We start from the raw sequence: 14,612 nt of genomic DNA, 5'->3' as shown, positions 1-14,612 counted from the left end.
GCTTATGCAATAAGCTTCCCTAGTAATCTGGTTCCCTCCAGCTAAAGGCTATGATTTAGCCGAGATGACATCAATAAGTTTCAGAGAGGAGGCAGGGCCGCAACTTTGGTTTGAGAAGTTACATCAAGTTACATAGGTTAATAGAAAAACCATGCTGTTTTACAACCACCTTAAATATTTAGTTTGTCAAATCTCTTTTTCCCCCTTAGAAAGTATGTGACGCTCTGGTGACTATTAGAGCGTTTCAATGTTTACTCAGTCAATGTTAGCCTAACATCAACAGGTCTAGACAGAAAACATGATTATCCAGGGCTAGATTGCTTAATAGCCTTCTGATCAACCAACTCACATTTCCTTTCTTTCTTTTCATCCCCCCTTAAAAGACATTAAATCAAACTGCTGCTGTTGGTGTTTCATTGTTATGAACTGCTGCTTGCTCATTCAGTGAGCAATTTCTCAAGTGAGCATGCGTGGAACACGTCCACATCCACAGACCAGACACCAAAATGTAGGCTGTCCCTGTCTGCTGCTTTCTGTGGTAATTTTTTGGAATATATCAATCAGGGCCTAACAGTCAGTAGCTCAATTCACATTCTCTGCCAGAATCTGATGGCTATTCGTAATATTTTGCTTCCCTCATGTATGTTAATGGGGTGGACAAAAAATTAGGAACATCATTCAATATAATGCGCTCCAGTACACCTCCACCACCTACAATGTCACCTCACAATTTCAACAAAAACTGAAAATGTATAAGCTTCGTAAATGTAGAATTTATGTGTGTGTGTGTGTGTGTGTGTGTATTTGTTGTATGTATATATGTTTGATATAGGCTTTTCCGAACTCTTCTTCCAAAAAAAGAAATGCTTTGAACATAATATTTTCAAAAGCCCCTCCCTGAAACTAGTAGCCACCTTGTTCTACATTTACCCCCCTTTATTAAGATAAAAGACATCTAAAACACCCGGTAGTTAGGGTTAGTGGTAAATGTATAGAACGCTGCCAGCTTCACTCAGCAGAGGCAGGTCCCAGCAGATGCACTGATTCCATACGGCTGATCTGTAATTACAGCAAATTAGAGAGTTTTGCAGCGACATCCCAGTTAAAGAAAGCACCCACCCTGCTTGGTCAACATGGTCTAATCTAGTCTGGGAGATAATGCACACCCATGGTTAGAATGTATGAATGATTTGGGATAAGAAAACCATGAAAAGGTTGAATACGTTGACACAAATGCCTTTATGGTAGATCAGCAGTAGGAAGTTAGTACAGTAGGAACCAGTGTGATAAATCCAGCTGTAGGGCTTTGAAACAGTTGTCTTACTTTCATCACCGCCTGATTTGTGAAACATGTCTGAGACCAGTTGGTTTTCATTAAGAGTATTCCAATTGCACTTTGTACACGGTCTACAGCTTTAATTGATTGGTTTCAAACAGTGAGTAGTCAGACTGGGGAGTTTATGTTATCAGTTTTGGTTTTCTGATGTTCTCCCTTATCAGTCTTGTAGAGACCAGATAACTTCATGTGGCCAGTTGGCTTTTCAGCTGAGTTTTTACTGAAATATTAGACAACATGTTTTAGAGCAGTGATCCTCAAACTTTTTCACATCAAGGGCCCCTAAACTGACACAAATTAGACCACAGACCCCCATTTGATAAGATTTTGTCCCAGTGTCCCCCATCTGATAAGATTTTTGCTTTTGGATGTTTTATTACAGAAAGTGTATGAAACCCATGACCAAAATAGTTACACATTCTGTCATTGTGTTACTTATGGGTGGAGTTATAGTGAAAATAAATTATTCCCTTTTTTGCTAGGGACCCCCTGGAACCCCTTCAAGGACCCCTGGGGGTGCCTGGACCCTACTTTGAGAACCACTGTTTTAGAGACTGCTGCAGGCCTTTACTCTCCTGGTGGTCAGTGCTGTACACTATAGTGATGTCACCCCCCTTTTCTGATGTTGTGCTCCTATTGCATTAGCTAGTCAGCTGGCAGCAGCTATGCTTCCGGTGAGCTGATGTCATCACTAGGAGTCTCCTGTTCTACTCTCCTTCTACCTCTCCCCCTCTCTCTCTTCTGAATGTCTGAGCGAGTGAGGGTTTGTCCTGGGAAGCGAGTGAACTGGATGGAGCTCCTCTGTCCGGGAGGTCGGTGGAGAGAGAGGGAGGGAGGCAGTGATTTTAGGGCTGGACAGTGCTCCCTAGAGAAAGGCAATTTTGCTCTGTGAGGCAGCTGGCCTTTCTGCTGATGCATCATAACCATAAAGGGAGTGGAGCCATGGAGGTAAAGTGCTCTTCCTTTCCTCCCTACCCACACAGGACAGGGCAAACTCTGTCAGAACTAGAGCACATTAGCCATTGATGTGGCAGAGTTGGATGTCTTGTCATCGTTGTACTAAATGTCTGCATTCTCTGAGTTGTCTGCAGTCCTGTGTAGGTAGCCACTGTAGTGATGTGTAGTGATGACAGTAAGACATGGTATGTGGTTATTTTTAGCTTTCTGAACAGCTGAAGCAGCACTGACTTGCAAGCACTCATGCCTTCCTTTTCTCCCTTGAAGCATTTTTGTGCAGTTAATTTCCCTTCAGCCCCAAGGCTGCTGTGGACACAGCCACTGCAGGACTAGCATTAGCTGCTACACATGCCAGAAATTTCTTTAGTTGCCGATATAGGTGGTTTCGGCCACAATGGGTTCCAGGATTAAATAAAAGCATAGGCAAAGAAAGCACGAGTTAACCTGAATATGGCTGCTGGAGCTCCCTGTTCTGTAGAGACTGGAGTTTATTAATTTGTAATCCTCCCCTCATACTCTTGGCCTTGCTATGATATTAAATCTGAGGTTGTTTAATTGGTTGAGATGCCATGAAGTATTTACAGGATTCTGGTTATCTCTCTGGATTTCAGTCTGTCACACAACACAGATTTCTTTAGCCTATTCTCATCCTGGTCAATGAAAGGGTACATGAGCAACATGAAACCTCTCAGTCATAACAGGTATCCTGCATTTAGCATGCTATTCATGTGAGTGAAAACATAATAATCAGTATTGTTTGTTGTAGACAAACAGTCGCGTGTGGTGTGTTGTGGAGGCCTTGTTCTTTGGGTTTTGCTGTTAGCCACTGACACATGAGTTTGATTGTCTTGTCTGCTGTGGTGAATGCATCCAAAGGCTTGTAGAGCTGATACTATACTTATGTATGTTTTAAATGTTGTGACTTGTGTTCTATCTTGTTATAGATTGACAAACAACAACAAAGTAAAGACTCTGTGTTCTTCCGTGACGGACTGCGCAGGGTTGATTTTGTCCTGTCCTATGTTGACGATAAAGATGGCGATAAGAAACAGGTAAGAAGCGACTTCTAGGTACTGTACATATAAGTTATGTTTTCTGAATTCACTGACTGCAAGCAGATGGTTGTAATAACTGCTTTTGTTTCACTGTTTTTATAGCTGTATTTCCAACTCAGTGGAGTAATTTTGAATATTATTAATTATGGCCTGAACTAAATATCCTGAAATCATCACAAATCACACAAAAGAACAGATTATGTTATTTCCACTTTCTGGGTCCTCCTTGCTTTACATAGTAAGAACTGGTTCTCACAGGATATCCTCAGAGCTCACAGTGTGAGTCAGTGGCATACCCCAAATACCACAATACTGATAAAGTTAGATAAACTGTTGTTCTCAGCTTATATGTAATCCTCTAAAGGAATTTTCTGAGAAGGTCACTTCTTCACTGAGATCCACTCACAGCCCTATTTTCTTAGTTAAATCAACTCTGAGGCATGTCCATACCGTCGTTGGGTAGATGTCTTTTTGTGGCAAGTCTCTATCAGCTGTTGAGTGTTGAAAGACTTCTAGTGTTTGATACTAGGTTGTTAGCCCTCACATCTGGGTGTTACCACACAACGGATATGAGGCCAGTGAATCAGTGAATCAACAGATCTCTGACCGTCAAGAACTTGCTCATTGTTTCCACTTCGTGAGGAAGGGCAAACAGGAGGCTATTTCCTGAGTATTATTCACATGGGCTCTAAAATGTGGCTCTAAATTTCAGCTCTAATGAGGGATAAAATTTCTGTTTGCTTGTCAATTTCCATTGCTGTGACATGGACAATTCCTTTCTATGTGCTTATTTCTGAAAACATTAAACTTTATCCTGAGTCTAATATGGTAACTTACTGTATGTCATATCACTGCACTACCACAGTAACTTTCACTACTAGTTTGCACTGTTACAACTGCTACGATAAATCCACTGAGCTAACTGACACCGCCTTGTCCACACTGGTTTATAGTTGTTGTTTAGTTGTTTCATATCACTTCTATCACGACTGCACTGGCTGTGATTGCATGTTCACTTTGTTTTTACACATTTATTTGTGTTTTGCTAGATGTGTCATCTTGACATTTCACATTTCACCTCACGTTGACTTGACAACATTTTGTTTGTTATTATTAGTTGTTTTGAATGATTTACTTGCATTTGCAGGTTTCAATCTAATTTTAATTAGATAAGCACATTTTATTTCACATTGCTACGCATTATGCCAGTACAGTTAGTGTGTACTAATTAGTGTCATACAATAAATATTACTGTCATTGTTGTACGTTGTTGTGGCAGTAAAGGCTTTAAACTGAAATCACATTGATAAATACATGGATTTTTTTTTCCTCTAAAGGACAGGAGGAAGGTTTATGAAGCTAATCTAGTGAATGTCGGCCTGGAGCTGGAGACGGAAGATAAATTGGTGAGAGCCCCTGGTTACTGATTTAATTATGTCTAATCATGTAAAAGGGAATGGAGTCGCCTGCAAATCCATGCATGTATATGTTTCTGTGCTTAAACAGTGAACCAGCACAAAAATGTATTTGTAATACAGCAAAAGCAAACACTTAATGTCTTTTAGTGAACAAACTGTACATAAAACCTATGAAATGCACTTTTTTCAAGGATCTACTGTTTTTTACTGAATTAGTTTATTCATCAGTAGCGCTGTGCTCATTATGCTGTGACACTTGGTTCACTGTAATAATCAACAGGAGTCAGAAGATGGAAAAACTTTTTTTGTGAAGATCCACGCTCCGTGGGAAGTGTTGGCCACCTACGCAGAAGTACTGAAGATCAAGGTCCCATTCAAGGCCAACGACATCCCGAACCACAGCGAGATGCCCTTGAACTGGCTGTCCACTCCCTTTCGTCTGCCGGACCACATCATGCACCCTGAGCCAGACTACTTCACGGCTCCGTTCAACAAGAGCAAGTCTGACTTCTTCCTCATCGATGACAAAAACACATTCTTCCCCCCTTCTGTTCGCAACAGGATAGTAAGGATGCTTTTACCATGACTCTCTTCTCTCTTTTTTTTTGAGAATATTTTTAAATTATTATTTTTTTAATGTAAATATACAGGGACAAGAAAGGAGTCATAAAAACAAGTACAGTACAGCCCAGTATATATAATTTTATTTACTTAACCATTTTTTGAAAATACTTTTTAATTATCTCTTAAATATCAACCACGACTTTCTTATCTTGTTTGTGATCCTCAAATTATAACATTTCCTTGATATTCAGCTCAAAACATAATTTGCTATAAGTACAGTATGCTTTAGTAATATTTTCTTTACTGTACATTTTTGAATGTTGTTGAGTGAAATTCAGCAGGTTATGTGTATTGTGAAAAAATGAATGTCCATTATCTTTAAACTGCCGTGAATACAGAGGAAACTTTATTATTCTGTTTTTCATCCAAACAATTTTCAAGCCTCTGAACAACAAAACACTAAATTCTTCTGTTTCTCTCTGTGCCAAGGTCTACTATATCCTGTCCCGATGTTCATACATAAGGGACGAATGTGGGGATAAAGACAAGAAGGGAATCAAGAGGTTACTCAACAATGGCACCTACACGGCTGCCTTCCCTCTGCATGATGTGAGCCTCTTTTGTTGAACTTTTGGCATTTTTTTTTTATCATAGGATAACGGAAAGGAGTGTGACCTAATTGCTTTTCAACAGTAACATCCTGTTTGAGGCAGTGTTTGCACAACAAGGATGAATAACAGTGCACCTAATGCAGTGAATGTGGTATTGAACCGTGTCTTCTGCGTGTGTGCAGTCTAGATATTGGAAAAGATCGAAGGATCCTAACTGCGAAAGTGAGAGGTATAGTCTCTACAATCACTGGGCCAGATTCTTGTGTTGCTACAAAGAGCAGCCCCTCAACCTTATAAGGTAATACTGTAGAACAAAATCCTCACATCTGTGGTGTACTTACATGAGTCTGGTGAAAGAATTTACAACATGAATTTTATTTTTCCCTTCAACAGGAAGTATTATGGGGAGAAGATTGGTATTTATTTTGCGTGGCTGGGGTTCTACACTGAGATGCTGTTCCTTGCTGCAGTCGTAGGAACAATTTGTTTTGCCTACGGATACCTCACCTACAATGAGAACCAGTGGAGGTGAGTTTTACAAAGAATACTGAGATAGTTATTTTTGCTGGTCTTTCAGATGTCATTGTATCATTGGTTGTTTATTTATATTATTAATGTTATTGTTATGTCTATTAAAAAAAAAAATTCCTCTTTTCCCTCCAGTAAAGAAATATGTAGTGAGGAAATCGGAGGCAATATTGTCATGTGTCCGCTGTGTGACAAGAAATGTAGCTACTGGAAACTCAACTCAACATGCAACTCATCATGGGTGAGACATCCTCGCTTTGTGACTGAGTTGTTTTTGTTCATGATTCATATTCTCCCAATAATATGTGACATTCAAAAGGTGGTTACAACTCATTGTCAACAAATCAGTTTTTCATTACCTCACTAATTCTCAAACATGTTCTTCTTTCAGCAATCGCACCTATTTGACAATGTGGCAACAGTGTTTTTTGCCATATTCATGGGGATTTGGGGTGAGTAAATATGTCTTCTTTCTGCATTTTTTATTTTCTGACCCAGTGCACCATCTAGTGGCAGCTGTTAAATTTCTATTAGTCATTCATAATCACTGTTTCTCACTTTGAACTTATAGGGTAATTTCACCCAAATTACAAAAAAATGTCCTCAGTAACCTGTAGTTATAGTTGTACATAGTTTTAGTTTTATTTGTTGAGACTTTGAGATCCAACACTTGCCATGCCAAGCTTTTTCCAAAAGCTATAAATACAGATTCAATAAAACTGAACAAGGTTACTATTTAACCTTGATACCTCTGGTGTGACGGGTCATATGCTCTGCAGTGACGCTGTTCCTGGAGTTCTGGAAGAGGCGGCAGGCCCGTCTCGAGTACGAGTGGGATCTGTTTGACTTTGAGGAGGAGCAGCAACAACTGCAGCTTCGGCCAGAGTATGAGACCAAGTGCACCAACCGCAAGCTGAACCGCATCACTCAGGTGCTTTTGTTCTCATGAAATATTAACTTACTTGTAATTTACAGCTTTAAGTTTGTGTAGCTTCTATAAGGCTTTAACCAGCAGATATGATGTATGGTAGGACTTTGAATGATCACAGATTATAGTATCATTTGTATTTATTGGATACAGGTTCTACACACTGAGCTGCTTGCAGTCATTCATTAGGCCAATTGCTGGACTAAAAAGCTGGTTTGACTCTGAACTTACTCAGTTTAATAGACCTACTGTGGTTTCAGGAAACGAGGAATAGAAAGGATAGTGATAGACACAGACTTGTAAAATGAACAGAAACCGGGTGCTATAATTTACCTTGACCACATCCCACCCATCTGTAGGAACTGGAGTATGTTCTTGACAGGACTCCTACAAATCTAATGGGGAAATGTTTTCTGTGCTGGGCCACCGTAACACTCTGGGTAAGGGTGGCACTCAACATAGAATGCCAGTTTGGTGTGGAAGAGCTTTTGGCGTCATGTAGTCTGTGTGGATAACAGACATTTCTGGAAAGACTCAGAGGCACGAGTTTCCTTCTCTACCGCATTACTGTATGTCTGATTGATCAGTATCTTGAAAGAAGTTTTTGCAAAAGCATGGCTTCACCAGGAGACTGTCAGATGAAAGAACTGGACCCAGACTGAAACAACTAGAACTCTGATTGGGTGACTTAGCTCTGCTTCACATCTTAGGGCGAGTGGTAATTAAAGGAACCTGGCCTTTTAGAGCTTTCTTTTCAGGATATAACAATGGGTGACTGACTCCTGTGCTTATGCTTTGCTCACTTATGATGTAGGAAATGGAGCCTTACTTACCCATAACAAGCAAGTGTGCACGCACATGTCTGTCTGGAGCCACCGTCCTGTTCTGGGTGAGCATAGTATCTTTGATCTTGATCTTGCTAAATTGCCTTCATCTTCTGTCTGTCCTTCCACCATCTGTCTTTTGTCTTCTGCATCATACTGTTCATCATAATCACTAATATCATCTGACCAGAATCGATTATTGTTGTGTCCCATCGTTTGGAAAAACCCTGTCGCATGTTACTGAGCTTAATGGGACGATCATGCTAGATGTGTTTTCATGGGGCATGTGTGTGTCCTTCAAGCTTGTCAGTTACTTCTACCATCTATGTTGGCTATGATTCACTTTGCTTTGTCCAAATGTCTAACTGTGTTCTGGTGTTTGCACTTGCAACATAATTAGTGTGATGTTTGTACTGAATTTTTGTCTTGTGATATGCTGTGTGCCATGTAGCTGTCTTTCATTTTGTCACTGTTGTCTCTGTCCCGAAGATCTCATTGATCATTGCTTGCATCATTGGAGTGATAGCGTACCGCCTGGCGGTATATGCAGCCTTCGCCAGCATCATGAAGGACAGTCCCACCTCCCACCTGCAAGTGGTTGGTCCCTACATCACTCCACAGCTGGCCACCTCTGTCACCGCGTCCTGCATCAACTTTGTCATCATCATGATCCTCAACCTTATGTATGAAAGAGTGGCTATTTGGATCACTGACATGGGTAAGGGCCAGAGCGAGAGAGAGCGTATCCCAGATTATTATATATCTGTGTCTTTATTTATCCACACATCAGTGCATGTTATAATAGTCCTTGACATTGTTAAAGTGTAAAATTTTATTCACCTTTTGGTTTATGTGTTTAAAATATGTTTCTCACCTTTCACTATGTGACAGAAATTCCAAAGACCCACCTGGAGTATGAGAACAAACTGACAGTGAAGATGTTCCTCTTCCAGTTTGTCAACTACTACTCCTCCTGCTTCTATGTGGCTTTTTTTAAGGGCAAGTTTGTCGGCTATCCTGGAAAGTATGCTTACATGTTTGGCGAGTGGAGCCAACTGAGGAATGAAGAGGTACCAGATATGTCAACCTTACACTGTATAAGATCAGTACTAGTAATTCGACTTGAGCTTAAATTTGAGTTGATGTTTGTTTTTTCCCCACCCTCCCTCTACCTCAACCTGTCTGCATTCAGTGTGATCCTGGCGGCTGTTTGATTGAGCTGACCACCCAGCTGGTGATTGTGATGACTGGTAAACAGGTGTGGGGAAACATCCAGGAGGCTCTGGTCCCGTGAGTACTCCAACTGAACCAGTCATCCAAAACACATTTCATCTGCATACAGAATACTGTAGATACAGAAATTCATTACACTCAAGAGTATAGCTGAATCGCATAACTCATGACTATATCAACAGTGGCTGGCGCCTTGTTTATTACTTTTTTGATTTTTTTTGTGGATCAGATGTGTTTTGTAGATAAAGCAGTTAACCAGCAGGTATAATCTTAACACAAAATCTAAAAGATTATGATATCAAGTCATCGGTGGGTGAATAATCAGTTTCCAGTCAAAACCAAAACCGAAATTAACCTTGACTGTTCAGTTCAGATGGACAGGTTCTATGTTTAGAAACGCAGTCATTCCTTGACTGCCATTGTTCACAGGACGATGTAGCCTTCAGTATAGCTGTCAGAGGGTGTGTCATGTTACCACAAAGCTCTCTATTGCCCCTCTGTGTCCTTCAGGTGGTTGATGAACTGGTGGGGCAGCAGGAGGGCACGAAGCCACCCAGACAGTCTGTACAGCCGCTGGGAGCAAGACCATGACCTACAGTGCTTTGGACATCTGGGCCTCTTCTACGAGTACTTGGAGATGGGTAAACATCCAGTACAAACCATGACATAGAGGTGCAGAGATTCAGAGAGATATGTTTAGAGACAGACTAGGCTGCAGTCAAGACCATCTTAGTCTAATTTCAGTCCAGTCCAGGTCTAGAACAAAACTGAGACAAACATTAGTAATTACTGTGACAAACAGACACAGTAATTATCTGTTTAAATACTGCAGCAAAGTTGAGGAATATGCACAAACACAGATTTCTGTAAGTGAAAGCCTGTAAACTGTGTGTGATGCTGGGAAGAAATGAATTAAACTTTAGTAAAATAACGTAAAATAAGTATTGATTTCACAACAGAGGATAGATAGATAGATAGATAGATAGATAGATAGATAGATAGATAGATAGATAGTGTCCTCTGAGAACCTGCAGATGGTGCTGTTTCCAACTTACTGTCCCTCTCTAACCTCCCTCCTTTCATTGTCCCAGTGATCCAGTTTGGTTTCATCACACTGTTTGTCGCCTCCTTTCCCCTGGCACCCTTGCTGGCCCTTTTCAACAACATCATCGAGGTTAGAGTGGACGCCTGGAAGCTCACCACTCAGTTCAGACGTCCTGTGGCAGCAAAGGCCCATAGCATTGGAGCCTGGCAGGAAATCCTCAATGGGATGGCCGTCCTCTCTGTTGTAACAAATGTGAGCACTGGACTAGATGACTCTGCTGTGCCTGTCTCTCCATTGATGACATAAGACTGATGTGCCTTTGCAGCACTTAATTGGTTTTAACTGTTTTTTGTCATCCCAGTTGTACCATAACACACTTTGTAGCTTCCCCAGATGTGCGTCTTCTTTCTCTAACATGTTATTTTCCTGCTTTCCAGGCATTCATTGTGGCCTTCACCTCTGATATGATCCCTCGACTCGTGTACATGTATGCCTACCAGCCAGAGGGTGAGATGAATATGAAAGGCTACATAAACAACAGCTTGTCTGTTTTCAATATCTCAGAGTTCCGAGAAGCCAACAAACCTGAGGACGGGGAGAACCCCTCCTGGTTCAACAGCTCCATCACTAATTGCAGGTGTGTGTGCTTGAAAGGCTCTGTGTGTGTGTGTGTGTGTGTGTGTGTGAGACAGAGAGAGCGAGAACGAGAGACTGTGGATATAAGGCATGTTTTCACTTTCACTACTTCTTTGGATCCCTGACATTGGTGCAAGCTTTAGTATTTTCAATGAAATTAAAAAAAAAAAAAATGAATCAGCTGATATTTTATGTTTTTCTAACCTTCAATAAATCCCCCAAAAAGTGCAAAACCAAGAGTAAATTGATCCTATTAAGTATTACCTTTGTAGCTGAAGCTTATTCCTTTGTGCTTTAGACGTCCATTGTTGTCCAAAAACTATTAAAAACACATCAGTGAGCCACACAGTTGCAGTGGGTGACATGTTCCTTCACTAAAGTGAACATTTGCACTGTCAATATTTGAGGTCAATCCCACACACACCGTCCTGCTACAATAAATACTCTTTACCGCACCAAATCCACAGCTAATAATGTCCAACAAATGCACTATCAACACCTAAAAACTACAGCTGATTTAAAAAATGACTGAACCTTATTTTTAAAAATGAGACTCAATGTTTCTGATCAATTCTCAAAGATTTTTGAGTGTCACAGGCAAGCTGTGGAAGTCAGAAAGTTTTGAGAGATGGACTAAAGCATTGCTGATTTTATGGGATTTGTTGACAATAACAAAACTGTTTACTCGCCAGCCTCATTCCTACTCCAAGGTTTTTCTCTGAGAATTTGAAAGAAGTAAAGCTTTATAAATACAGCTCTGCTGAATATTTGGTGCAGCCGCTTTACTTACATCACCATTTAAATTTATATTTAAATGATGCATGGTTAAGACTGTATGTGTATTGTTTTCATTTCACTTATATAGATATTATGTTGTCTGCGCCATGATATCAGAGTAAATACTATTTCTTTCATCTTTGCACAATTGACTGAAGAATGCTAATTAACCGTCTTGAATCTTGAATCAAAGCTTTGATAAAAATCTGCAATAAAGTTAAATCTCTGATTTCTTCTTTCTTTGTAGGTATCGTGATTACCGCTACCCTCCCGGCCATGAGAAGCAGTACTCCCACACTATGCAGTTCTGGCATATTTTGGCTGCCAAGATGGCTTTCATCATTATCATGGAGGTAACAGGCCCCAGTGCTTCCACCAGCACCACCAACACTTACTGACCTCTTGAACTGAGCCTTTTATTTCTTACCTTGGGCTGTAGTCATGAATAGTAACTCCTCTCTCCCACACACAATTTCCATATTGTGGATTACAAATCCTGAGTCTATGTGTTACTTGTGCAGCTCTTAGTTCTGATGACTCTAGCAAGCAAAACTAATCTGTTGTCTTTTCTTCCCTCACAGCACGTTGTGTTCGTGGTCAAGTTCTTTGTGGCCTGGATGATTCCCGATGTTCCCTCTGAAGTGAGTGCTCGAATCAAGAGAGAGCGTTACCTGGTCCAGGAGTATCTCCACGACTACGAAGTGGAGAAGCTGAAGATTCAACTCAGCCAAATCAACAACGACGAGTGTACTTGCACGCCCATGATCTATCCGTCTGTACCCAAACATGAGGTGCTGTCAGAGTGTCTCTAGCCCAGCAAGCTGCTGGTCAATCAGCTGGACGTAATGGGAGGACATGGTGATGTAGATTGCCCTGCTTGTGTATTAAGATAGTGACCATCACTTCGCTGTAGTTCCTGTGTCGTTTATGCAATACACTCACACGCAGACAACTTTTATTAAGGAGCTAAAGGTTTCCTCAATTCTCAGCTATCCCTCGTCTACTAATCTGCTGATAGTGGAAGTGCACACAGGTGAAAGACCAAGTCTCCATGCATGCTGAAACACTTGAATTTAAACCTCTGTTTCATACTTATGGCTTTTCACTCTTTATTGTAATTGTAGTGCTGAGGATAATCTAAATTTGCTATAAGGAAGAAAAGAGGAAATTTTCTAAACACTGTGTCTAAGCCAGGCAACTCATCTTGTTTTAATACAAGACTATTTATTTTAAGTGCCACTATAAGTAACCAAAGACTGGGTGCCTTAATATATCACACACTTGTCATTGGTTCTATATGTCAGTCAAATGACAATTAATATAATTTAGAAACTGAGAGCTTGTTCATTCTGAAGTTTTTCCTTTGTGTATGTGAAGCTGTATGAAGGGTTCTAGTGTCATTTCGTTGTTTGTTTGTTTTTTACAGTTACTGCAATCAATGTGAGCATTGTTTATTTCCAGCATTAAGGGCTCAGCACACATGTAACACACATTTACAAGACTGTTATCTTCACTTCACTGGCCTGTTCTCATAACAGCCCAACAGTCTCTCCAGGCCAAAACCTGACATGTGAAGTTAAGTAGCTTTTTATGAAGAGAAACGTGTGCTGCTGCGAGTAAAGGGGAGGTTTTCTCCTGCATTGGCCAGTTGTTCAGCTGCAGCAGCTGGTGCGTGTTGACTGTTGACAGTGAGTCCTGTTCCTGGAGATGAGAAGTGAAAGCCCCGAGAGAGAGTGAAGAGATCCCTTTTTAATGTGTTTCTGTTTACCAACACGTCGGAGCTAATGAAAGCTTGCCCCCACCTACTGAACTATGTTTGTTCCATTACACAAAGCACATCAGCCATCGCCCAGTTCTTATGCTTCTGGTTTCCTCAGCTGTGTCCATGCAGAGAAGGAAAGATACACATTCTTTTTTTTTTTTTTTCCGAAATTTTGCACAAAGCACTTAATGAAACATGACTACCAAGACATAAACACGTCAGTCTAATTGTTATGTCATGATGCTACACATTCATAATCAGTGTTTTGAAGCAGAAATGTGTGTTTTTGTTTATAGAAATGGAACAAGAGTTGTACTGTAGCTAAGAAGGAATTCTCTGTTTTGATTTTAATGTTAATATTGAGTTTAAATGCTATTTCAAAAACAAGGAGTAAAGATGGGACTTTTGTTTCCAAATGATATGAAGGACATTTTAATGTTTAATCAGCTGCCTACATAGAAATATGTGAGAAGTATCTGTTATTAAAGTATTTGAATTTTATGTAAAATAGCTGAGTGGTTGTGCTTCAAACTGAGGCAACTAAATCTACAGTTTGCTTGAGATGCATGTAGCTGTGACCACATAGTCGAGGGCATTGTTGAACTCATCTAGTTTGCCTTTTTCCTGCCCTACGCTCAGCTAAATTAGTGCCTGTTGATGCCTTAATACTTCTCATACTTTGTGTTTCCTGTTATTTTTTTGTACATCTCTTTTAAATTCAAACATTTTATTATGTCTGTCCTCTTTTCTTATCCTTTAGTAATATTTTATTTTATACTGATACATAAAAGAAGTGAACCTGTTTACTGTATGATCAAAGTTACAATTTCATGTTTTCATTAATTTTGTTCTGTTTTCTCTTTTTTTTTGTAATATTATATTCTGTATCCAAATATGTAAGCAAAGATAAATCCAGAATAAAGTGCAGTTCAACTTGA

At 40.2% G+C, this 14,612-nt stretch overlaps 1 protein-coding gene across 2 annotated transcripts in view; it reads left to right on the top strand.

Annotated features, from left to right (window-relative positions):
- ano5a (anoctamin 5a) overlaps window positions 1-14,612 on the top strand; it is a 22,449-nt gene extending 7,837 nt beyond the window's left edge. For both annotated transcript variants that reach the window (XM_042411567.1, XM_042411568.1), the window contains 18 exons: window positions 3,238-3,345; window positions 4,686-4,754; window positions 5,047-5,331; window positions 5,820-5,939; window positions 6,124-6,239; window positions 6,335-6,469; window positions 6,605-6,710; window positions 6,861-6,921; window positions 7,249-7,400; window positions 8,212-8,286; window positions 8,711-8,939; window positions 9,113-9,291; window positions 9,414-9,511; window positions 9,965-10,095; window positions 10,546-10,751; window positions 10,937-11,136; window positions 12,160-12,265; window positions 12,494-14,612. In XM_042411567.1, the coding sequence (XP_042267501.1) occupies window positions 3,238-3,345; window positions 4,686-4,754; window positions 5,047-5,331; window positions 5,820-5,939; window positions 6,124-6,239; window positions 6,335-6,469; window positions 6,605-6,710; window positions 6,861-6,921; window positions 7,249-7,400; window positions 8,212-8,286; window positions 8,711-8,939; window positions 9,113-9,291; window positions 9,414-9,511; window positions 9,965-10,095; window positions 10,546-10,751; window positions 10,937-11,136; window positions 12,160-12,265; window positions 12,494-12,724 (2,607 nt within the window). In that variant the 3' untranslated portion in view covers window positions 12,725-14,612. The remainder of the gene's footprint in view (window positions 1-3,237; window positions 3,346-4,685; window positions 4,755-5,046; window positions 5,332-5,819; window positions 5,940-6,123; window positions 6,240-6,334; window positions 6,470-6,604; window positions 6,711-6,860; window positions 6,922-7,248; window positions 7,401-8,211; window positions 8,287-8,710; window positions 8,940-9,112; window positions 9,292-9,413; window positions 9,512-9,964; window positions 10,096-10,545; window positions 10,752-10,936; window positions 11,137-12,159; window positions 12,266-12,493) is intronic.

Source organism: Thunnus maccoyii, chromosome 5 (genome assembly GCF_910596095.1).
Source record: "Thunnus maccoyii chromosome 5, fThuMac1.1, whole genome shotgun sequence".
In the NCBI taxonomy this organism is placed as follows: domain Eukaryota; kingdom Metazoa; phylum Chordata; class Actinopteri; order Scombriformes; family Scombridae; genus Thunnus; species Thunnus maccoyii.
This window is presented reverse-complemented; position numbering and strand designations above follow the sequence as displayed.